The sequence below is a fragment of the Ahaetulla prasina genome, chromosome 1 (genome assembly GCF_028640845.1).
Source record: "Ahaetulla prasina isolate Xishuangbanna chromosome 1, ASM2864084v1, whole genome shotgun sequence".
NCBI classification, from domain to species: Eukaryota; Metazoa; Chordata; class Lepidosauria; order Squamata; family Colubridae; genus Ahaetulla; species Ahaetulla prasina.
In genome coordinates, this window is record NC_080539.1 from 320,785,976 (window position 1) to 320,812,340 (window position 26,365).

The window sequence follows — 26,365 nt, forward strand, 5'->3', positions numbered from 1 at the left end:
TTGAGTGTCAAAATTTATTGAAACAAAAAACATCAAACCATTCCACTATTGCATTTTAGAAAAACAGATTACAACAAAATAGTTTTCATACATTGTATTTCAATATAATAGATCAACAGCAATGCTAGTAAGTAACCGTCATTTAAGAACTAGCCCTGCTAAAAAAGGGAGAAGGGAAACAGACTTCTAAAAAATACTTTGGCCTTTTCCCTTCATCCTTTAGGTGGGACAAAATCTCTGCTTTGGTTGCATAGCAGGGCTGGGGCATATATCAGGATCTGTAACAGGCACAACTTGGACAGTGTTATATTTAAAGGCACACATGTATTGCTGACGGATCACCACTCAGTACAGTGAGTTAGTATTCCAGAGCAGAGAAATAAAAACAGTGCTCTGCAAAATAGTGATTCTCATCTGCTCCATGTTTTTTTTTTTACTAGATGTAGCCCCAACATTTTTTTTTAATAAAAAGACAACCTCTGTTGATGAAACAGTATTTTCATATGGGGTGAAAAAAACTTCAGTAATTTTTGGAGGGCAAGAAATCAACCAAATGGCACAATGATCTAAAATATTTAACAGACCAAATTTTGGTTTAACACTCTTTCCCTTCTCCTTTTCTCAGTCTGATAAAATTATAGAATATGTAAGAGATGTTGGAGATATATCAGAAGTTGAAATTAAAATCAAGGGTCTACCAAATAAAATAATGGGACACAAGCATACAAAAGAACTTTTTCTAAAAGTTATAGTTAAGCTGTAATAAAACCCCATACTATTGTAAAAAGAAATGCAGAAATAGTTCTTAGAAATTATATGTATGCCAAAGGAGTAGATAGTGAAGTAATCCAATTAATAAAAATATCAATTTCATTTTTAAATGTGAAAAACAAAGCAACATACCTTCAAAAAATTTCATGCATAGTTTAGTAATAATACTAGAGAAGTAGTTCTGAAGTGATGTATGATAATTGATTGTGACCACTATATCTGATGCACATACTTTGTTAAAAGCAATGTTTAAGTCCAGTTTCATTAAGTATTGAAAGGAAGCAAAAATACTGATTTAGGGCAAAAAGAAGAGGTTTTCCATAGTTCTTATTGGAATTCAGGCCAATAACTGAATAATATGAGTCAAGTCATAAATGTGTCTGATTTCAAATTCCAATCACTCTGTCTGACATCAAAAGCAGTGCTTGTTGAGTTCTAGAGCTAGAGATTTAGAGCGGCTGAAAGAGTTCAGCCAGTTCTTTTGCATTTGAACAATGCCTAACGGCAATGAAAAAAAAGGGGTGCTTGATGTCCTTCTCCAACATCCCTAAAACTATAAATAAGTTATCTGCAGATTCATGTATATGTGTTTAGAAATGAATATAAATAGAAACTTGTTTTTTTTTTCTCTTGGGATGCTTTCATCCACTTTTTTTTAATATTTCGCCTTCTTCAAACTTCATTCTTAGAGGCTAAGATGCTTCTCCTTTAACTTTATCAGCTAAAAGTAACTCAGAGCATTCAATTTTACTGTCAATGTAGGTGTTTGCTGGCTTTCTCTTTTCAATAATTGTTCATCTTTGAACTGCTTGAAGATGAAGTGAATACGGTTGCATTCAATGCTGTTGTTTAAAAGTTAGGAAGTAAACGAAGTGCTGCTGCTGGAACCATTCCTGGGAACAGTGTTACCGACTCAACAATACACTGAGAGAACTCACCTTTGTCATACCTGCACAGACATTGGTTTGAATTTAACTGTTCACACTCTCTCTAAATCCCCTCCTAGTTTCATAGCTTAAGGCAGTGCTTCCTCTCTTGCATACGTGGAGGCTATAGAGACTCTTGACTTCATTGTTAACGAAGGACCTGAATCTAGGAAAGCTGTTCTCTACATGTAGTTAATGTTGTGTGAAAATGAATAGGTTCCAGGATATAAAGACTACAGGCTAAAGCGGCATGAGTCAGTTCCAAGGAGACACCAGGATTCAGAATCCAAGTCAGGCTTTGGATCTGATTCCATCTCTTCTTTGGATGTTTGTGTAGCTTTGGAATGAGATTCCAGCTGTTCAGATTAAAAAGAAAATATTCACAATTGAAAAAAAATTACAGGCAGTAATACAACATGAAATGTGCTCAACTGGATATTTTGTTTAATCACAATTGCTTTCTAATCTCTGTTATTCCACACATGTACTAAGAATAAAATGGTCCTGAAAGGCCTAACAGTTGTTTGCTCAGATTGTCAAGGAAATATAAACTTTCCATAAATGTCCCATAAAACTACTCAGCTGGAACTTATTTATGAACTAGTTTGTCTCTTAACGTTGGCTACAATATCTATTCTTTAAGGGTCTGAAAAGGAATAGAAAGTAGGAAAAAACCCAGTGTGTTTTCTTAAGGTATCATCCTATCAGCATGGTTTTTCAGCAGGGAAATATAAATGAACGTGATATAAAGTAAGTTCCACTTGCTTCCAATTAGGCTGAATAAGCACCCAAGACTTGTTTAAAATAACGGGGGCCATTCAAGGAAGAGCTGGTTCAGAGGATTACTTGCAAAGTCTCTGTAACAAATATGCCAGGCACTTATCAGATAAATTAACTCAGATTTGTTCCAAGTTGAACTCCAACTTTGAAGTAGGTCCTATGAAGGTGAATGCAGCTTAATCTGTGGTTATCTGGATGGAATTTGATCCTGTTACTCCTGATGAATTAGGGTTCTAAGAAAAAGTTCTAGGGACTACTAGCTTAGCCACCTGTCTATTCAAATCCATGTCCCTATTGATTGGCTAAGGGTTCCCAGAGGATGGTTTTAATATCCTTTAAAGAAGCCATCCTAAAGACAATAGTGCTGAACAATTTTTGTACTACCACAAACAAAACCAATGTGCAATTTGGAAGGCCTTCTGGATTCCCAAATCTTGTTTGAGGAATAAGCCACCATGGCCAAGAGCAATTTTGCACAACTTTGTGTTGTGCGCCAATCTGTTCCTAGTAACACACACTTTAATCACCTCCTGAACTGGAGTAGTGCAATATGCTTTCTTGGGGCTGTCCTTGAAGCACATTCAGAAGCTGCAGTTAATTAGGGTGACTGAGGCCCCATCAGATTTGCTTGGTATAGGTGTAGGTATTGTTGACTCTAGAATGTAATTGTTAGCTTTTCCCAGTAAAAAAATTACCTGGTGTGTTCCTTGTCTCCTAGAGAGAACCTGCAGCTGGGCATTAAGACAGGCAGTTTCTTGTTGTAATTTTTCTTGATCTGCCAAGCACTTTGATATTAAGCCACTCAGACGTTCCACTTCAGCCTGCAGAAAACTGCATTTACATTCAGATGATGCCACAGGCAATTTCCCTCTATCACAGGATTCTGTTGAATCCAAGACTAGCTGCTGTAAAAAGAAAATTGAGTACATTCATGAATAAGTGTTATAAAAAATTGAAAATCAATGCTTTTCCAAAGCACTATAGGTAATCATAGCTGGTAGATTAGAACTACTAAAAGCCTAACAGATCAAAATACTAAATAATTGTCAGCCCTGGAGGCCATCTTTCTCTTTGGCTCTTCAGAGCTGCCACATTTAGTGCATAGGCCTGCTGTGGGAAACTGGGAGGGGGGTTACATGAAGTGTGTAGAGATAGATAGCCATAACAGCATTCTTTTCTCTGGGAGTCAAGGACGTTCAGCCTGCAACTGGAGAGGCGTGATTGGGAAACATCTCCAGTTGGGATGGTAGATTGATTGGACCATGTGATGGACTTGTAGGTGCAGGGGAAGGGACTTTGACTTTCCTTTGGGTGGGGAAAACCCAGGGCCTTTCAGATTTGGGTTTTCCTAGATGTGCCAATATGACATTCTCTAATAAAATAGAACATTGAGGAATTGCCTGCCTTGGAGTTTTACTTGGTTGGGGGTGTTACTTGGAAGCTTGACAATAAGTGTAGAATAGTTAGCTAATCAGCAAATCTCTGCGAATGTTCTAGCTATAACCTGAAATATATATTCCTTTGGGAATGAGGAAGATTTTGTCACTTTTGCTACTTTTAGTGTTGTTTCATATTTTTTGTCTTCCCAGGTTTATTTATTTATAAAATTAATGGGCCACCTACTGTGTTTCCCTGAAAATATAACCCACCCCAAAAAGAAGCCCTATCATGTTTTGAACGCATGCATTAAAATTAAGCCCTACCCTCAAAATTAGCCCTAATTAAGACCCTACCCACCCCTGGGTGCAGGGAGTGGGGGGAGGCACACAGGTATAAATTAAGCTAGGGTGGGGATGGGGGGTAGAGCTGCCCTACTCACCAGGTTTTGCACACCCCAACACCTGCCTCGCCTTGCAGGCCCATGTCTTTTGTGGCCACTTGCCACCGCTTGCGCATGTGACCCCTGGCCTCCATTTCGTCATCAGAGGCTTCCGGAAAGCCCTATGCAGCCGGATAAATCTGGAGCTCTTTTATCGGCTACAGATGCCTTCTGGAAAGCCTCTGAAGGTGAAATGGAAGTCAGGAGGTGCCGCATGGGTCACTCCGGAGCCCGTTTCTCAGCTGCAGAGGGCTTTCCGGAAGGCTCTTGATGGCAAAAGAGAGGCCGGAGGCAACACATTTCTGTCATCCAACCTTAAAAGCTTACACGCTCATACACCAGTTTGAATTATATTTCTCGGTTATGTAGATCCTCTTAGCCTAATAATTTCATATATCTTACTTCATTTCTTAGATGAACATTTTTAAAGCTTTTCATTTTACACCTTATTTCTTCCTCCAATCCAGATCCCAAACTACAGAAACTATTTCTATATATTTATAGATATTTACATTACCCAAGATTCTGATTTGGATTCGTTAATGTCAACTGGTGTGGGCGAAGGCATATGGAGTCCTTTTAGTTCATTGTAGGGAAAAGTTTCTTTGTCAGATCTGGAAGAGGCTAAGCTTTCAAGAGAAGGGGTTTGGGGCATTGGGATGAACTCTGCATTCTCCAGCTCCTATTTCACAAAGAGAGCAAGTAAATAAGAATATAAAGATATCCAACATGCTTATGTTGGATGTTACAAAAGAAATAAGAATAAGAGACTAATTAATTATTTTAAAAGTAAATATTTTCTTTTAGCTCTGTCTAATATGTTGAGGATGAATTGTAACTGCTGATGATGCATTAGATATATTACACACTAAGTACATACATATTCTGAATGAAATGGAATTCAATTTCCCATTCCTAACAAAAGAAATACTGCCTACAATGAATAATTGTTTCAACTGTTGAAGAAAAACTAACTGCTCTTCAGGATTATAAATTCATCTAATCTACATAAAGAAATACTGTATACAATAGTGTTAGTTTGTTTCAACTTTTTCTCAATTTTTTTAAAATTGCTTTTTAAATTTTTTTTAATTGCTTAATTGCTAAAAATGCTTGTGTCTCCTTCAATATTAATTTTAAGGGTCATTTTAAAGTACACGTTTTGAAAAAAGCCATTAATTCCAAGACAACTATTAGAAAAAGTTTTATTTTTCCTTTTTTCTAACCATAGCAACAGTGAGTTACCTTACGCAGCCAACTAGGACAGGAGCTGCTAGCAGCACTGCTATCTACAGCTACTTCTGTGGTGCTGATCTGCTCTCCCATTCCGCAATCTGCTTCCATAGTTCTCCGGAAGCCTCTGCTATTATCAGGGCTCTCAGAATCCTGTTCAGTTTCTTCTTCCTCATTTGATTCAGCTGTAGAACCCTGTGCCACTAACAGAAAAGAGTAGGGAATTAAAAATCTTAAATATTTGCCCATTTCAAGGAAATCTAGTGTTCTTGAAAATGCATCTACTACTGTCAGAATGGAGTTGATGTAAAAAGACAAAAGTATCCTTATGATAGAATGCAAAATCAAAAACCACTGACTCAGCCATACAGTCCTCACTTAATGACTATTTGTTTAGCAACCATTCAAAGTTACAATGGCACTGAACAAAGGGACTTATAACTGATCCTTGAAATTCCATCTATTGTAGTAGACGTGACATTTTACATCATTTAGCAACAGGATTGCCAGTCACCATTAGTTCAGTGAGGAACTGCCACCATGATGATACGATGATGTTATCTCACAGTAAACATGAAGACAACATTTTTCTATAACATTTCACTTTTGCTATATCTGTCTTTCAATTACCACAGTATTGTAGTCATACATTTCTTGTATTCTACCAAAATCCTAATACTCTTGTATGTTAACATTACGCCAGCTGCTTTTCCTTTTTTTTTGTTTAAAATTATCATTTCTTTCAATACCAAATTTGGCTGATTTGTAAGGACAAGAAACAAAACCATCCATAGATAAAATAGCAGCTCTGTGAATTCATTGAAAGTTGTTGAAATCTGTAGAAAAACTGTAGGAAGATGGGACATATTATATATTATGAAACAAATTCATAATATGATCCTGACTGGATCCTGAACTAATAATTTATTAAACTTGTGTGTATGACTGAAGTTCTCTCGCAAAAACAGAATATTAGAAACTATTAAAACTCTGAGAAAAACTTTCTCTCTGTGTGTATGTGTCTTTGTGTGCAGAGGAATGGAACAGAGACTATTTCTCTATTTCATTCAACAAGCATAGTGATAATAGAGGAGGCTGAAGAATATTTATCCTAGAATCTCTATTTCACATTTGAACAAAACATTTGTTTAGAAAATAACGGGATAACAGTGGGACAAAACACAACCAGCCCAGAAACCTCCTTTCCTTTACAGTAGAGTTAGATCTCTCAGCGGCTTTTGATACCATCGACCATGGTATCTTGCTGCGCCGGTTGGAGGGATTGGGAGTGGGAGGCACCGTGTATCGGTGGTTCTCCTCCTATCTCTCCGACCGGTCGCAGACGGTGTTGACAGGGGAGCAGAGGTCGACCGCGAGGTGCCTCACTTGTGGGGTCCCGCAGGGGTTGATTCTCTCGCCCCTGCTGTTCAACATCTATATGAAGCCGTTGGGTGAGATCATCAGTGGCTTCGGGGTGAGATACCAGCAGTACGCTGATGACACCCAGCTGTACTTTTCCACCCTGGGCCACCCCAATGAAGTTGTTGAAGTGCTGTCCCGGTGTTTGGAAGCCGTACGGGTCTGGATGGGGAGAAACAGGCTCAAGCTTAATCCCTCCATGACGGAGTGGCTGTGGATGCCGGCATCCCGATTCAGCCAGCTGCAGCCGCGGCTGGCTGTTGGAGGCGAGTTATTGGCCCCAAAGGATAGGGTGCGCAACTTAGGTGTCCTCCTGGATGATCGGCTGTCGCTTGAAGATCATTTGACGGCCGTCTCCAGGAGGGCCTTCCACCAGGTTCGCCTGGTTCGGCAGTTGCGCCCCTTCCTTGATCGGGATGCCTTGTGCACGGTCACTCATGCGCTCGTTACCTCTCACTTGGATTATTGTAATGCTCTCTACATGGGGCCCCCCTTGAAGTGCACTCGGAGGCTTCAGTTAGTCCAGAATGCAGCTGCGCGGGTGATAGAGGGAGCTACGCGTAGCTCCCACGTAACACCGCTCCTGCGCAGACTGCACTGGCTACCTGTGGCCTTTCGAGTGCACTTTAAGATGCTGGTTACGACCTTTAAAGCGCTCTATGGCTTAGGGCCTGGGTACTTACGGGACCGCCTGCTGTTACCACATGCCTCCCACCGACCCGTACGCTCTCACAGAGAGGGACTTCTCAGGGTGCCGTCCGCCAAACAATGCCGGCTGGCGGCCCCCAGGGGAAGGGCCTTCTCTGTGGGGGCTCCCACACTCTGGAACGAGCTTCCCCCGAGCTTACGCCAAATACCTGACCTTCGGACATTCCGTCGTGAACTGAAGACACACCTTTTTATTCGCGCGGGGCTGGCTTGAATTGAATTTTAATTTTAAATTTTGTAAATTTTATTAATTTTAAATGGGGTTTTTAGTTCATGGCATATTTTAATTTTTTCAGGCTAATTTTAAAATAAGTTTTTTAAATTGCATTTTAATTTGTACATTGTATGTTTTATCTTGCCTATACACCGCCCTGAGTCTTTCGGGAGAAGGACGGTATAAAAATCAAATAAATAAAAAAATAATAATAATAAAGTTAAATCACTCTTCCATCGCTCTTCTGCTTGGCTTCCTAACCACCATCATCTATCTCAGATTCAGCTGAATTGAGAAGAGAGACTGAGCTCCCTGGCAATGTTATAATGGACCATGACACTGCACTTTCTTAGTACCAGGTGGCAGGCCTATATTTGCCTATAGAAAACCACCCAACTTTAAGTAACATAACTCATAAGCCACCAGTAACAGAGAGATGGAGATCAAACTCTGAAACAAAATAGATTTCTAAGTTGTAGCATCACACAACCGCAGCAACTTCATGCTCAGGATTATAGGCACCTTCAAATGCTCTTTCGCTAATAAGACATATGCCATCAACTGCTGAATTCTGTATAAGCTAAACAGAACCAGGTTTTGTGCAAAAGAATGAATGGATCACATATGTTATCAATATCAGAACACAGAGAAAATAATAGCAGAGCATTTTAATCTTCCAGGGCATTCCATATGTACAATGAGATTGGTTGAGCTCCCTCATTGCACCTCCCCAACACAACTCACAGTGAAGGCAGAAAATCCCTAACCCAATAAATCATATTGCACCAGTGTGAACATGTTACACATTGCGCCGGCCCTGCAGTCTATCATACTACATAGTTATGATGTTATTTTTCATTCAGGAGTCTGACAGCCCACGGATAAAAACTGTTCTTCAGCCTGTTTGTGCAGCTGGCTATACTTCTATATCTCCTTCCCGATGGTAGGAGGGTAAAGAAGTGATGACCAGGGTGAGAGTCGTCCCTGAGAATTTTCCTCACTCTTCTAAGGCAATGAGCCCTAGCGATGTCATCTAGTGGTATCAGGGGCTGTTTTGTGCTGTACTCACCACCCTCTGTAATGTTTTTTTATCTGCAGCTGTCAGATCAGCATGCCATACCGTGATGCAATAAGTGAGGACGCTTTCTATTGTGGACCAGTAAAAAGAGGTCATCAGTTGTTGTTCCACCCTGTTTTTATGCAAGATCCTAAGGAAATGGAGTCTCTGTTGGGCCTTCCTGGCCACCTGGATCATGTTGTTTTTCCAGGTGAGATCTTCGCTGAGATGGTGTTCTGTTTCCCTTCCCCCAATACTCCCAGCAAAGAGTCAGTCAGAGGCCTCCTTTTCTGATTTATTTACATATATATAAATGTCCTGGCTACGTCTACCCACGGGCCTGCCAAGTTTCTGGAGATAAAAAGGAAATTACAGATAAGGCCAGAATTACTCATGAATATATTCTTCCCTCCGTTGATACAGATTGCCCGCCCAAATTCATTACTTTGTCCAAGACAAAAAACCAGGAAGTCCCGCCTCCTATTTATAGTCTCTGCAGATGTCACTGCATGACAATTATGACTTGGCTTTGTCCCAACTCTTCCGCTGCTGCGCACACCGATCACGTCTACGTAACCTTGCATCACTCCAAAACTGTTCTTGGGGCGTTGCCAAATCAGAAGGAGGCTCCATGGAATCAGGCTTTGCCGGCCCCTCCTCCTCCCTTTGAGTGGGTGCCAGGGAGGGAAAGGGCTCAAGAGAAGCAGGGCTGGCCAGGTCTTCTCCCTCACTTTCTGAATCATCCGAGTCCAGGAGTCCGTGTCCAGGAACCTGGGTCACAACAGATGGACTCCCAGGAATTTAAAGGAGGAAACTCTCTTTACACAGCCCCCCTCAATGTAAAGTGGGGCAGGTTCCTCTCTCTTCCTCCGGAAGTCCAAAACCTTTCTCTTAATGATTTTTTCTTCAAAAAATTTACATTTCTATATATTAATTTTGTTAATGATCTCTACTGTTCCATATTCAATGTAAGACCAATGACTGTCAGTTGAATTAGCTGATCTGGCAGTCTTAGTAAGTGTGAGGAGAATACAATCACCTCATGAAAAAGGAAAGCATTATTCTTTATTCAAGAGTTTATTAAATTTAAATGTCTATGTTTTAAATTTCTTCATCTATTTCTGCTGTCTATGTTCCCGTCACATATCAAAATGTCTTCTTAAATGTACATCCTCTATGTATATATTGTGCTTGCAATCATTACTTCTAATTGATGGAATATTTTCCATGTATTCAGTTGGCCCAACAATTTTTTAGATCTGTTTTCATAAATGCATATTGTAATCATTATGTAGATTATACTCAATCAGTTTCCTTGTTTTAATGCCAATCTTATTTGGTGGGGGGAAAAAGCATTCACAAAAAGAGAAGAGATTCCATAGAATTCATAACTACCAGAATGTTCTGAAAGAGACTACAAATATTTAAAATTTATTCCAAGCAACTTAAGTGTTTCAGCAAGGTAAATTGGTGAGAGAAAGCATAATTTCATTCTAGCAATTAAATGAAATCTAGAAGACTGAAAAGACCTATAATATTGTAGTAGCTAGTTTCTCAAAATGTCAATTGTCTTCCAAGAGCTAATGGCCTGCTATTCAATTCTGGTCTTCTTCCACCCAGGCAAATTGAACTTTCTTAAATTCACCTTAATGTGATCATAGTTTTAGCATCATTATATTATTATATCATACAAGTCAACAAGGAAAGGCTCCTACAACTGCATCATTTTATTTATTCTCTAATGAATGAAATGACGGCAAAGAACAAGCTCTAAAGTGATTTATCAGAATAAATTCTCTGTCTAAAAGGCCTTTAGTCTATCTAGCAATTATATCTTGGCTGATTACAGTCTACACTGTGATAATTGTGACTTGCAGTGATAACAGTGACTTTCAAAGCAACAACTTACTTAGTTGTCTATGCCAGAGATTGAACTTGATAATTATTATGCAGAGATGTCCTATTCTTCTGAATTATAATATTTTCTACTCCAACAGAGTATTATGTATTACTTACCAGTCCCAATGGACAGGCCACTGCTACTGGAGCGAAGGATGGTTTTAGAATTTATAACTTTTTCTGGTGAAAAAAAAAGAACATTTTCTCAGCTCAAGATTTAAAGAATATGGGAAATCTGATGTATGCTTAGTAATGACCCATTTGCACATATGAATCCAAATAATGTGTTGTATCTTACAGTTAGAGAAAAAAAATGAAGTAATAATCTACCTTAAGAACACAGTATTTTTATACTTACCAACAATTATTATGGTATGCCATCCACGACAAGATAAATCTGGAACATAATGCAAGGAGCCAAAAATGGGCCGAGGCCATGATGTACAAATATCAGAACTGTGAGCTCTCTCTGTTGGTGTCATTGCTAAACGGCCATTCCCTCCATTACCCCATGCAAATATATGGTTATCTGGAAAACAAAACATTTATCATCTTAAAGTCAAGAACCCCACTTTAGGTTTGAAGGATTCCCAAATGATTATATTTATTTCTATTTAAGGATATAATAACAACCAAAATACCACTGTGAGCCCTATAAAAATATGGTGATTTGTGAGGTTTTATATTAAAATTTAAAACAATTAGTCCCTTTTAATAGTTTAAACAATACAGCCAAAAGACGAACAAAGGTAGATGCAAGCATTTCATATTGACTCATCCATACCTACATTACAATTTGAGGCTAATTTTAACTGTGTTATTGTAATGTAGGTACGGATGAGTCAATGTGAAATGCTTGCATCTACCTCTGTTCGTCTTTTGGCTGTACTGTTTATATTAAAAGCAAAAAAGTACTTCATGACTTGAAATATAATGCATGCATTATATGCCTTCCAGTCAGTTTGGATTTTTTTATTCTTATAACCTCTAAGCAAACCATTTTTGATTCTTTACAGACTCAATTTGAAGAAATTCACATCAACCTACTAATGCTTATACTTACCATCAGTAGCAGCTATGGTGAACTCATCACCACAGGAAACTCTGATGACCTGTTTTCCCCCAAGGGGCCCTCCTAGTAAATTAATGCCTAGGTGCTTCTTATAATCCCCAACACCCAACTGTCCACACTTATTGGAGCCAAAAGTAAGCAGACGACCCCGCTCTGAAATAAAAAAAATTATGTCATTAGGAACTAATAATGCAGAAAGCTGAGAAACACTGTCAAATAATATATTATGAGCTGTAATGCAAGACGTCATTTAGAACACTTCATCATTATTTGTTCTAAGATTATAGATTTCCTTTCCATGGAGCATGACAAGAGATACATTCATCTTAAGCATTTCTAATAGGTAATAGGCATCATTTCATCATATCTTTACCAACATGCATATGTTTCTATTAGTGTTGATTATGGTCAAGATAATTTAAGCCAGACACCAGCCCATCTGGAATTTTGAAAACAAAGTGGCTCTAGTCCATTGACAGTGTAGGTATAATTAAATCACAAGACTCCCAATATCAGTAGAAGACAATCTTATTACAGAGAATCCTGAGGCACTCAACCATTTTTATAATGTTATATACAATTTCAGATTATCTCTTTTCCTGATCAGGTAGAAATATTTCCAGATAAGAATGGAGCTGCAATCACGTCTATTTTTCTTGTTAAAGGATGTCTGTATGGCACATATGTATGCGCACACATGAACAAACACATATATTTATTTATTTCAGGAGAATTATTGTAATAACAATCAGATTGTGCAGATCTGCAGATCGTGGTCTTCCTTTTTCATTTATTCATGTAAATAGTGTAATTGTGTAGTTAAGGTAAATTAATTTTAGTGCTGTCCTCCCAGGATTCAGTAGAACAGTCCCATCCTAGTCCTCTGGAGGCTGGGCTAATCAGTTTCACCATCAGCTGCTGGAGGACAATTAGCCACAGTCAATCTGGCAGAATGTTGTAAGTTGCTCCCACTGCTTTGTTGCTCTTAGTTATTCTGTTTCTTTATATAGGTAAGGAAACAGCTCTGAAACTATTACCCAACGGGTCATGGGTTGTCTAATTGGTGTACCTAACCACGGAAATGATAGTTTCATAATGTTATCTCATTCAATTCACTGCTAGGAATTTCAGAGTTAACATTCAGGATTTTATTTTTAATCAAATAAACTAATTTTCCCTGCTGACTGCAGTAGTGTGAAATAGTTTATGGAGCTAATTTAACAGGTTTAATATGTATTATTAGTTAAAAATTGTGCATTAATTGTAATTGTAATTCTACAGGGAAGGTTTGTATTACATTCTTCCAATATTTTGTTTTATTCTATAACTTCCCAGTTTACTTAATAGTTTAAGATTCCCAAGGTGTCACTTATATGAGTGAGTAATAACCCAAAACTGACACTGCTGAGATTAACCTGCTGCCACCTACTGAAATTGTAGGTTAGCCTACCTTTATCTAGAAATAAAACTACATCACAAGATAGTAATTTGATCTTACCATCGATGGCAGCAGTATGTGTCTTTCCTGGGGCAATAGTGCGAATTTTGTAGAAAGAGAGTTTCTTGGCCAAAGTAAAAGTCGTAGCATATGGGATTTCTTGATAAGCCTATGAGAAGACATCAATTTTATAAAACCAATACCCTGATACCATGTTCACACTTTAATCAAGAACGATGCATGCAAAGCCTGAGAATGTCTTAATATCACAAGACTCTTTGTAAGAAAAGCAGTATTTATTGGTATAGGCTTTCCAAACATGCATAACATTATTTCTAGAAAATGTAAACCATATTCATTTGCCCCCTTTGGTTCTTTTTAATCTGTTAACAACAAATATTTTAAAAATTAAATTTTAAAAATTATATTTATAAGTATAATCATGAAAACATTATTTTCCTATTTTCATGCAAGGCCACTCACATCATGATTAATAATCCCTGAAGTGCATTGGTTCAGGCCTAGCTTGTTGAATTCATTCAGACCACAGGCCAACACCTTGCCAGCTTGTGTGAGGAGAAAGGTTCCATCACTGCCACACTGGACTGAGACAATATTGGAAGTCTTTTGAATTTCTACCTAAAAAAGAAATACGTAAGATACCTCAACAACTGAACACAGTTGCTGCAGAGTCCCAATCAAAAGAGACTCGGGGTTTTTTATTCCTAGTTTCTTGACACTTGGAGTAGGACAATAACAGTTGTGAAAAGAATCAAAAGCTGTTGTGTCTCGTCCGATCTCACCACAGCCGGGGCCTTCTTATCTGCTTCCGAACACGGAGGAATGTCCTAGTATGCCTCCCGGCCCCAGCCCTGGCTCCATGCCCAGACAGGCTGAAGAGGAGGAAGTATCTCCAGCCCCCAGCTCTGGCTCCATGCCCAGGCAAACGGAGCAACTAGACCCCTCCCCCTCCTCCACAGCATGTGAGCCTGAGGGAGGTCAATTGCCAACAGCTGCAGACTGGAATGACCATCGCGTCAGAAGACTTGATAGACGGAGGCAACAGAAGGAAGGGAGGGGCAGGCCTGGATAAGTGCCGAGTCATGGAACCACACCCCATGGCCTATATAAAGGACCTGCTTTCTGGCATTCTCTGAGTCAGGCAAAGTCTAAACATATCTTGCTGAAGTCACTTTCTGGTCTCCTGCCTGCCCTGAGGACTTTGCTAGGACTTTGGCAGAGCTGCAGAGGCACGCCTGATTCGGATTTCCCTGACCCGGCCGTCAGCGGAGGAGTGGGACACGACAAAAGCCCTTGTAGTCTGCTACATGACAGAGAAAAAGCTTTTGTGACACTATTCAGACTACAATGAGGATTTAAAAAATAAAGGCAAACTGTTGTCCGTTGCAGCAATTTGATATATAACAATTATAGTTAATCCTCAATTTACGACCATAACTGAGACCAGACTTACAGCCATAAGTTGTTGCAGTTGTAGGCTGAGGCATCACATGACTGGTCCAGATTTTTTGCAGCAGTCAATAAGTGAATGCCACAGTCATTAAGCAAGTCAATTTTCCCCAATGGGGATTTTTACAATAAATTGAAGTTAACACTGGAAACTGGCAAAAAAGTCAAAAATCACAGTCAGGTGACTCAGCAAGTTACCATAAAGGTGAGCAGGCTACCAAATGTCCAAATGTGATCACATGCCTGCAGAGTGTAAATATATATGTATATCGTCATCATAACTTTGAAAACAAGCCATAATGTAGCTTTTTTGGGGCAGGGCATTATAACTATGAACAATTGTTAAGCAACGTCAGAAATTAAGGGCTACTTGTATACAGTATGTTAAATGAAAAAGGACGAACACTTTTTACAAGTAACATTTGGAACACATATAAGGAAAACCGCATCAATTTGGCATTTTAAAAATTAGTATTTGCAATTTAAAAGAAAAAAGCAAGGATACGATAAATCTCTATATAGAACCATGGAGATAATCAGAGCAGATGTGCCTGGTTAGTTATGTAAAGCAATACTTTTTCTATCTATCATCTGTTTTATATAGGAGAAGGTAAAATAGTCATATGGAAAGATTCTGCATTCAGAATATAGTTCTTCTCTTTTTGTTTAAAACATTTATATAATCACCCACATTCCTTTTTAAAAATAATTTTATTATCATGAAATACAGTACAAAAAAAATGAAAATGGGGGAGGAAAAAGGAAAGAGAAAGAAAGGAGAAAAAGGAGAAAAAGAAAAAAAACATTGACTTCTGATTCTTTTGGTGCAGTAGAATAAGATGAGTAACATTACAACCTCAACTTTTCACTTTTACATACTATAACAATGAATGTATCTAATTACTCAGAGTCAAAAACCCAAAGTTTCATTTTTTCCATCTCAAGTACAAAATATTTGCTCATCTTCTATCTAACTGCATGGCTCCCAATCAAACATTCTTTCCCTTTGTCTATATTAATTTGCAAAACCTTAATAGATATTTGTTTTTAATATGCTGAATTAGAAAGAAAATGTCTCAAGACTGAATTATTCTAGAAACTCAGGAAATACAGTAAAATTCAATCAGTTTTACCTTTTGTGGGATGGAGTAATCCTCTTCTGAATCCAAACCCAAGCGACCTATATTTGGGGAGATACAATAATGATGAGTACAGGTAAGAGTGAAAGAAAGCTGTCCATCAACCATCTACCTTTCCAGAAGCAGAAATCCTAATTTAATCTGGTCTATCATGATAGTGTTACAAGGAAATTTACTTCTATCAGTCATTTATCTTTGCCAAAAATTAAAAACTGCCTGTAGAGCAGGGGTCTCCAACCTTGGCAACTTTAAGACTTGTGGACTTCAACTCCCAGAATTCTCTGGGAGTTGAAGTCCACAAGTATTAAAGTTGCCAAGTTGGAGACCCCTGCTGTAGAGTAACCTACCATATTCTCCACAGCCCCATGTGTAGACCTCATGATTTCGTGTCAGCACTGCCACATGATTATCTCCACAGGAAACCTGTTCCACCGGATTACTGAAAAAAAAATTGATCTGCCGGGGCTCCAGGACCTCAGACCCAAAAGCCTTGTCAATGCCAATGCAGCCATAGTAATCTGAACCAAAGGCAAAAGCTTGACCTTCATCTGCATAAAAACAAGGGATACAATAACAATAACTTAAAAATCCAATGGTTATCTTCCTCTTTAATACAGGGAGAATTTAACTACAGTGCAATCTAATTACTTTGATCAAGCCAGGTCCATTATGGCTTAATATATTACAGCATCCTACAGCCTGGCCCATATTTGAATTATATAAAGACTGCCACTTACAATCTATGTATTTTTAATTTTTGCTTCTGTTTCATTTTAGTGATTTTATATACTCAATCACAAAATGTAATATAAAAACCAATGTACTGGCATTTCAAAGAACACACAACTAATATAAATTGGCTTTTGGAAGTTGTCCTAATTACAGCAGCTGCAGGTTTGTCTGCCTTCCAGACTTATCAATACCTGAGTATTGTATTTGGGGTATTTTCTCTTTTAGTTAATACACTTTTTCAATTCCTCCATAACATTTTTGATGCATTTGAAGGGCTACCATGTTACCTATAACTCTCACCTGTAATGCAGATTGTAAAGTCATCCCCACACGATACTTGACGAATAGCTTTGCCCTGCAATTTTTCCACATGCTTAGGCTGCCGATACGAAGCTTTATCTCCATGTCCCAATTGGCCATGTAGTTTAGTGCCTCCCTGCATGTTCTATTAAAAAAATACATTTGATAAAGTGGTTTAAGAGCCAAGGAATACTGTTAATGAAAAGAAACTAAAATAAATAATGTAGAGCAGGGGTGTCCAAACTTGGCCCCTTGAAGAGTGGTGGACTTCAACTCCCAGAATTCCCCATCCAATGAGCTATAAATATGAGCAAGTTGTGGCTGGGGAATTCTGGAAGTTGAAGTCCACCACTCTTCAAGGGGCCAAGTCTGGACATCCCTGATATAGAGTATCAAGAAACCAGAGAGATCTCTATATTCCTCTGTGTTTCACAGGATGAAGGGGCCTGTTCTTCCTTCAGCATCTAAATAATAATTATATTAAACATGTCCTATGGAATGTTGCTCCAGATAACCATCTAAATTTTGGAATGCTTTTTGGAAGATGTGGGAGGTAGAGAAAGAGAAAACCTCTTCATCTAGCTTATAGTAGGCAAATTCACTGAATGAGGGAATACCACTTAGGTACCCCATAGATGGAGTAAAAATAGACATGTGTATTTTCTGATTATGTAATAGTATCAGATATCAACAGTGATGTAGCATATATTAAAACATAGAACATTAAACTGGGAATCCCTTCTTTAACATAGACTAACATTTAATATGACTTACATTTAATATGAGTTAAATTCCATTTTATGGTCTTCAAACACGTCTCATGTCTTTTTTTCCAAGATAAGGCTACTACTTACAGTGTTTGAACATTATTTCCAGCATTATTTTAATATCTATTTTGCATGAGGTCCGTTCTGCCTGAGTTCAGTGCTGGTTGGAACTGAAAGCCCTTTACAGATTTGACCATTAGCACTTTTGGTATAGTCTTATCCAAGTACAATCAGCCTATCCAACATAGTGTAGCTACAAAGATACTATGGCTACCCACCATGGGAACTATTATTAGTGGCGGACCCTCCCCATGGAACAACTTGCCCCATGAGGTTGAATTAGCCCCCCATTTTTATAGTCTTAAATAAGTTGGTCAAAGCAGCATTCTTTTGTAGGACATTTGGTTAAGAAGATTTTAAATGAAGATAGCAAGAATTTCATTTTAGGATTATAATGATGCTTATGACTTAATACAGTATTACACTTATTAAGCCACTAAGCCACCTACAGCTGCCACAACTAGGTGGCATATCAATAACTTAATATCAATAAAATATTAATCTCTAGAACTACTTAATTCCTTCCAGCTGATAAATTGGGCCAAAGGCTATTTAGTTTCCAGTTCCTCTTGGAGGCTCATGTATTTGAGACATGAATGGATATAAATGTAACTACTGTTTCTTTGCTCAATTGGAGAGGCCAGTATGATCTGTCATGATGACTTCCTTGCAGTACAAGCTGCAAATTCCTAGTAGCACTTGATCCCTTCGTTGATGGCAGATGCCAAAAGAATAATGTTTTGGAGAATCCCCACCCCCCAACCTTCCCAAATTCTTTTGACACTTACCACCCAAGTATAGAGCTCTTTCTCCACTGTTACCACTGCAAAGTGAGTGTTTCCTGCACAGACCTGCCGTGCACTGCAGCCATTTTTAATAACATCCAGCTTCTGAGGAGTGGACTTTCCACCTCCCCATACATATACTTCACTAGTGCGTGAAGTCACCACTGCAATAGGTGCTTCATTCATAGTACTTGTTCTGTAAATCACAAGAGATCTGTATGGATACACTGTTTACCATGAGCTGCTTTTCTAAGCCTCTAAAGAGAAGATAGATGGGAAAATTTTAATTTCCAGATTCCATGCAAAAACACTTCATATAAGTGAGTTTTCCATATATATAAATATACATTGGCATGCATTAGGTTCAGAGGTTAGACAGACTGCATGGAAACATGGAAGAAAGCAGAATGTTGTAAAGCAAATAAAAATCAGAAATCAATTTGAAGTCACATATATACAACCTTTGAATTTTTAAAGGCAGTGACATGAATAAGCTTATGAGAATGGTGTACAAATACATTGACAAATTAAACCATTGACATTCTTAGCTGTATATGTAAATTGTTCAGTAATACAGCACAATTTATAAGCAGGGACTGATGTAAGGTAAATGGAAATCTAAAGTAAATGATGGGCATGGTTAACAATAAAAGTAAAACTAAATATAACATAATAGTTTAACACTTTTACAATTAAAATGTCTTAAAAGATACATTCTTTTATAGTAATTATCTACCAAGAAAAGTTATGCAAAAGGTTCAGTGAGGAAAACTCAGTTTCAGATGATCTATGCTTGGACCAAAAGACATGCCTGCGGTCTGTGCTCAAACCAAAGCACCAGGACCTCTAATGTGTATATTTGGCCTGGGCATAGATCCAGAACACACACATCTGGGTATAAGTATTCCAGGGTGGGAGACAATGGAGGAAAGGCAAAGGCATTGTTAGTGGCACTGAAAGGGGTAGAAAGGTGCTAGGAAAATAGGGCAGACAGCTGGATGGATTACACCATTCCTGATGCAATATTTGATGGCAACAGCAATAGCACTTAGACTTATATACTGCTTCACAGTGCTTTACAGCCCTCTCTAAGCGGTTTACAGAGTCGGCATATTGTCCCCAACAATCTGGGTCCTCATTTTACCAGCCTTGGAAGGATGGAAGGCTGAGTCAACCTTGAGCCTGATGCGATTCGAACTGCCAAGTTACAGGCAGCAGGCAGGCAGCAGAAGTAGCCTGCAGCACTGCACTGCGCCACCTCAGCTCAATACCTAAAAGAAAATAAAAGACAACCTTGGCAAGTTTGGAAGAAAAGATAGCTGACTGTTTGAGTTATGCTGCACTTGAATTGAAGATTCAGCAGTGGAATTCAAGCATGGGAACAGTTAAAAGAGGTAAGGACAAGTATGATGCTGGCTAATGCTGAGGCCATGAAAAGGAGAAGGCAGAGAGAAAGAAGGCAGATGTATCAGCTTTGCCTACTCACCCTGCAAGACCTCTTCAGATACCTACTACTTTATTATCTAGATTGTCCCTTCCACTGTATAAACACATGCACACAGAGATAGTCACAAAGACTTTAGAATAGTCTTTGGAGCAGCAGAGGGAGCCTTCCAAAGAACACAGCTGTTTTAACACTTTTGCAAAAGGTGTTTTGCTCATGCTAAGATACTTGCAGAGACCAACTATTTTCTTCTGTTCTATTCATTAACACGTATTCCTTTACCTTGGGCGTTTGTTTGGGCCATTAAGAAGTGCAACTTTTTCCTCCATATCCCTGCCAGGAAGAATAAACAGTAAGAATGGTGCATCAATACAGCTTTTTCAACAGGAATCATTATATGATTTAATGACACTGCAAATAATCCTTTTATAAAATTGTACTGCAAGCTATAGACAGTGTCTGGCTATAGTAAATATTGAAATTTCTACATAATAAGTACTGTTACTCAATGCTTGAAATACACAATATCCATAACACACATAGATTAATATAGCCTGTATAAACAATGGACGTGCTTCAGTGTTGTGTTGTTAACTATGGGGGTTAACATTGGGGGTCTCATAAACAGGAAATGGGGGAAGTAAATTTGCCATTCTCATCAGTCCCTATGTTCTCAAAAATCTGTTCCCAAGGATTGGGGGGCCCTTTATTGCCTGAGAGCTGTAGGGAAAAGAAGAAATTAACAAAAGCTGCCATCCCGTATTTTTTAAAAAAACTTTTCTGGAAAAGTGTTCCCTCTAGAAACATAACATATGCCTGGGAGTGACATATATTACATTTCTAGAGGCACTAATTCAGACCAAATTTAAGAGTTTATTTGTCAGTTTAATTTGGAGACCAATATTGAATTTCTACACCTAGAGGCAGAGAGATATAAACAAGTGAAGGGCCCGGAACATGAAAAAACAAAACAAAAATCCAATCCAGAGAATTAGGTCACAAAATAATCACAGAACCATAGTACAAATAAGGCTGTAAGGAGTGTTAGATTATCTGAAAGAAGCCAAGGGAATGAAGGGTCCAACCAGCCAAATGATTTTGCTACTTGAGGCCAAGCAGCCAAAGGACCACCCATCTTCCTCCCCAAGTCTAAGTCAGCCAAATACTTCTAGTACAAGATATGGAATACCTCACAAGCACCTCCCCCATTCATGGCACTAAAAATGTAATGGCAGCAAAATAAGTGACTAATAATTTGCTGTCTCACATCTAATTGGTAAGTTGTGTTGTTAATTCAGTTATGCCAATTTGGCTTATTTTCTCACACTATAATTATAAATCTAATTTAGATTTTAACTTTAAGAATTTCAAGGCTGTTGTTTAAAAATCTATAGCATTTCACATAACTAATTTGTCAGGACAATTTTTCTATTTTAATATTTTATACTTCATATATTATCTGCTTTGATTTTTTTCAAATGAAATAAAATAGAGGCTGCAGTAATCTAAAAACTTCCACTGTATTACAAGTTTTTCACCATCTTTAACTAATAAATTAATCTCAAGCAATGCTGGTCCATGGACAAAAAGTTTGAGAAATGTTTCCCTACTCTGTTCCCCTCTTAACAGTGAAAGATTGTTATTCTTTTTAAAAGAAAATTTTCTACATCATGTCAGATAGCATAGGTAAGGATTCTGATAACTGGGGGTGGGGGATGGGAGGAACTTATAGGGACTTGGTAAAATTTGGATTTAAGAGGTACAAGGCCACTGTGCTAACCCCATAATACTTTATTTCAAGATTAGATCACCTGCTATCAGTATGCATCTCATCAGCCATCTTCATAGCTCTACTGCAAGTATAACAATTGCCTTCACTGAACAAGCACTCCAACTAATGGATCCTTTTTGATAGCAGTGGATTGCAATACACCTTTGATTAATCCCTCTAGCAAGTTAAGTCTCCTCTACACAAGGCTTACATATTTACACTAACCAATAGAATTATTATCCCCCATTAATATTATAGTATCTCCTATGATATGACAATATTCCTTCTTAATTGTTGTGAAAGTTCAAACTGCATTTATTACATGATAACTGAAAAGCAATAAATAAACATATTTCAATGTTTTAACAATATCTGACTACTACAGAACTTGAGTGTACATTAGAAAACCACTATCATGAATACTGAACTGATTACATACTATTATAAATATTGTAAGAGAAGAGCAGTGTAAAATCTATGTCGGCAAAAATTGGAAGGAATCTGTAGCATGCTTTCCTAGTAGCAAATTATATTAAAAGGCAGAGGTTTTTGTAATTTTGGATAAGCTTCCATAAAGGTTTACACCTTTTAATGAAATGTGTTAGGAAAGCACTTCTCCTCCTCCTCCTCCTCCTTTTTACTAGTATAATTTTATAAATAAAACTAATCAGAGGATGTTGGTCTACTAATTTTTTTAGCATGCATTTATTTCTCTAAATATAATCCAATATATTTTATACATTAAATAGAAGCCTGAGATAAGCCAGGTAAAACTGAAAGAAAAGGAAGTTGTATAATCCCATGTATAACTCAAGTTTCCAAGTTAAATAATCTATCTTTCAATATTCTTATTTTTAGCTGTAAAGAACTCGGGAGTGTCATTTAATATTTAAAAAAGCAGTTAGCTTAACAGATAGTCTATGTGTACATGAAATACCAGTATGATCAGCAAATACAAGGTTGTATGGCATCTTCTAATGTACACACACACACACACACACACACACACACACACACACACACACACCTTGTTTATGTCTAATATTTACCTCCTGCGTTTCTTGATAAATGGACTCTCAAGTAGCTCATCAGCAGTAGGTCTCTTCTCTGGATCCTAAAAGAGGTGAGTGACAGATCACTCCCTAAGGAGAGGGATCATTTTTCAAATCTTTAACTCTAGGGCAATGAATAAATTACATCTTTGTGGTCTCTTTCTATTTCCCCAAACACAGCAAACCAAAAGGGCCATAAAATGAGCTCAGATAGTTTAATAGTGCTTATGTTACTGCAGTATCCAAGGAGGACACTTAACTATGAAGCTAAGTGACAACAAAAGTGGAATCCTGAGTGCAGAAGCGAAGAGCCAGCTAAATCTCTTTTACTGCTCTTCCTCTCCTCTTACAGTTTTCCAAACAATACATGGCAACTTTTTAGAGTTTAAATGAAGCATTTTATTTTAGCATTTAAACCAAAATTACTCTCATTGAACTTATAATTAGTGTGTGCTGTCACACTTGTTTTTCTGCTGAGATAAAAAGAGATATAACTTCTACATTTTCTCCAATACCTTCCAACCCATTCCTCCAAAATATTTGCCAACCCAGTTTGCCAAGAACAGCAAGGCTTCATACTGACTTCAAAGGTAACACCAATATCAGGCTGGGCGCTAGGTCTGTCAGCATGTGTGGCAGTGGTGGGTTTCAAAATTGTTTACTATCGGTTCTGTGGGTGTGGCTTGATGGGCATGGCATGGCTTGGTGGGTGTGGTTTGGTGGGCGTGGCAGGGGAAGGATACTATAAAATGTCCATTCCCACCTCAATTCAGGGGAAGGTTACTGCAAAATCCCCATTTCTCCCGATCATCTGGGACTTGGGAGGCAGAGAATAGATGGGGGCAGGGCCAGTCAGAATTTTTACTATCAGTTCTCCAGAACTGGTCAGAACCTGCTGAAACCCACCTCTGATGTGTGGGGAAGAATAACCTTAGGATTTAACTTATCTGCTAGAAAAGATAAAAATAGAATGGTTTCTCTGATTTATTGTAGCAATTTTCCTTTTGCTATTTTACCATAGAAATTCTCTTCCACCTTGACTCAGAAAACCAAAGAAAAAAGCAGACTATGGTGTCTCAATGTACAATGTACAAGTAATCTGCAGAGAAAATCCAGCCTCTCAGACACAACTCAGCTCATAATATTTGATGACTTCACAGACAGACTCCTGTTCAAAGTCTGAAAGCTGAAAATCTTTAAAGTGAAATTGAATTTCTCTGTGTGAAGTAATCTTAAGTCTCATTTTATTCATTTCTTTTATAATATCTTCTGATTTTTTTAAAAAAAATACATTTTTCTCCTATTTAAAGTAAAAGTTCTTCAAGGTCAAACTTCATAATTTTAATACTGAAAGATAGTGGACTAAAAGATGAAAAAAAAATCATAATGGAAGAGGTTGCTAAAAGCCAGTAGTTTTTATATGTCTTTGGGGTGGGAAGGTACATTTCATTTTTATTTCTGGAAAAGATTATATATTTTGCTTTCTTTATGGTTAAAAAAGAATAATGAACGGCAACAAAAAAAGGAAGATAGACATTATTTGGTTTCTGTCTTTATAGTATATGATTTTTAAATGTAGTTAAGAAAACAGAGGGAAATGGGAAACAATAGTACACTATCCAATCTAAAAAATATTCAACATTGAACATAGATCTGAAAAGCCACACTATTAGTTTTTTTTAATTTCCTACTCTAGAGAAAGCAAGTGGGCTTGATAAGGACTTTTTAGAATCTGACAGCTGGTAAAAAGTTTCAAAAGCTTTTTCTCCACACTCTCTCAAACCAAAAAAAACCATCACAGAATGGAGGTAGCTCACCAACCTGATGAAGGCAGGAATGCACCATTTGGATGAGATCCACGGAGTACATGCTGGAATCAACCTCCATTGCCCGGTTTCCTTGCACAATCTTCACACAGAGGTTCAAGGGATTCTAAGAAAGAAAAAGCGAAATAATCTAAATCAGTCTTTCTCAAATTTAGCAACTTTTAAGATGTGTGGATTTTAATTCCCAGAATTCCCAGGCCTGCCATGCTGGATCTAAGTGGAATAGGAGAAATTTCCTGAGATGATAGTCTGTGAAACTGTATTTTTAATTGTTTCAGCTCCTGAATAAGTTCTAATTTTATCCGCATTCCAAGGTAGCAAGCAACTTCTGAAGTACAGTAGAAAAGCAAAGGGATCTCTAAATGAGAATTTCATAGTTCACTTAGAACCTTCACTGTCATATGGTACATAAAACTGGAGTCACCCTCTCTTAATCACTCATCATAGGACAATATAATATAAAAAAGGTGATGCAATATTAATCACGAGCATAGTTGTTCCACAGAGTGACTTACTGTTGCATCAAAAGTTCTCTTCAAGGTAAGGAGCTCAAAAGCAACACAGCCAACTGCCCATATGTCAGACTTGAAATTATATTTTACTCCCTGGCAGAGCTCTGGAGACATGTAGTACGGAGTTCCTACCAACTACAAAACAAACATATTAGCGATATTAGGTCAGTTATTCCGTATCAAGCAGACACAATGCAATAAGTTCTAATTCGCTGTCCTTTTATCCCATTCCCTTCCAAATGCTCAGATTTGCTTTAGCATATTTGTAGAAAAGTAATCATTCAATCTTATCATATATATTCTCCTATTTATAACTAGAGCACCTACTTTTCTTAATATAAAGTCTGAATCTTTAAAAGAGAGCAAACTGAAGCAAATAGTCAAAACAAAAAGATATAAAACAATTCTACAATTATGGTAAACAAAACAGACAAAAAGATTTGCCAATGCCAACATAAAGATTCTATCATTAGATGTATCATTTGATCAGTTTGTTATTTCTTTCAAACCAAGTCTTGGGAATATGTATTTATTTAGAGCCATTTATATAGCCACCCAACTCAAACAATGTAACTCTAAGCAGCATACAAAAGTTATGACAAACACAAAACAGAGAGGAAATAGCACAGAGCATTAAAACAACTAATATAATAACACAGTGACTAGAACTTCTAGATATAACTCATTCAATGGGGACTCTGCTGATCCTGACCTAAATGCCTAGAGCCGTGATGGCGAACCTATGGCACCCGTGCCACAGGTGGCATGCGTAGCCATATCAGTGGGCACGCGAGCTCAGCTCCGGCCAGCTGATTTTCAGGCCTTCTGGGGCCACCAGAAGTAGGAAAACAGGCTGTTTCCTGCCTCCAGAAGGCCTCGGGATGTGATGGGGAAGGCTCCTTTTTTTCTCTCATCTGGCGGCATTCTAGGAGTCTGGGGACTGTGAAAACGGCCCTCCGGAGGCCAGAAACTTTTTGCCAACTTTTGCCAACTTCCGGTGGGACCGGAAGGCCCATTTTTTGCTCTCCCCAGCCTCTATAGCCTCTCTATGAGTCTGGGGAGGACAAAAAAGGCCTCCCCCCACCCGGGAGGTGCTCCAGAGGCCAGAAATGGCCCTTTTGCCAACTTCCATTAGGACCGGAAGGCTCGTTTTGTGCTTCCCCAGCCTTCA

The 26,365-nt window shown here is 38.1% G+C and overlaps 1 protein-coding gene across 1 annotated transcript in view; it reads right to left on the reverse strand.

The window, feature by feature from the left end:
• NEK9 (NIMA related kinase 9) overlaps positions 1–26,365 on the reverse strand; it is a 43,625-nt gene continuing 17,260 nt past the window's right edge. Inside the window, exons 6-22 of the mRNA XM_058162373.1 lie at positions 25,198–25,329; positions 24,678–24,788; positions 22,854–22,918; positions 20,316–20,366; positions 18,593–18,785; positions 16,978–17,122; positions 16,293–16,493; positions 15,940–15,986; positions 13,820–13,975; positions 13,397–13,505; positions 11,890–12,051; positions 11,185–11,355; positions 10,944–11,006; positions 5,542–5,732; positions 4,814–4,978; positions 3,173–3,382; positions 1–2,053 (exon numbers count right to left, since the gene is read on the reverse strand). Of these exons, the coding sequence (XP_058018356.1) occupies positions 1,931–2,053; positions 3,173–3,382; positions 4,814–4,978; positions 5,542–5,732; positions 10,944–11,006; positions 11,185–11,355; positions 11,890–12,051; positions 13,397–13,505; positions 13,820–13,975; positions 15,940–15,986; positions 16,293–16,493; positions 16,978–17,122; positions 18,593–18,785; positions 20,316–20,366; positions 22,854–22,918; positions 24,678–24,788; positions 25,198–25,329 (2,295 nt within the window). The 3' untranslated portion in view covers positions 1–1,930. The remainder of the gene's footprint in view (positions 2,054–3,172; positions 3,383–4,813; positions 4,979–5,541; positions 5,733–10,943; positions 11,007–11,184; positions 11,356–11,889; positions 12,052–13,396; positions 13,506–13,819; positions 13,976–15,939; positions 15,987–16,292; positions 16,494–16,977; positions 17,123–18,592; positions 18,786–20,315; positions 20,367–22,853; positions 22,919–24,677; positions 24,789–25,197; positions 25,330–26,365) is intronic.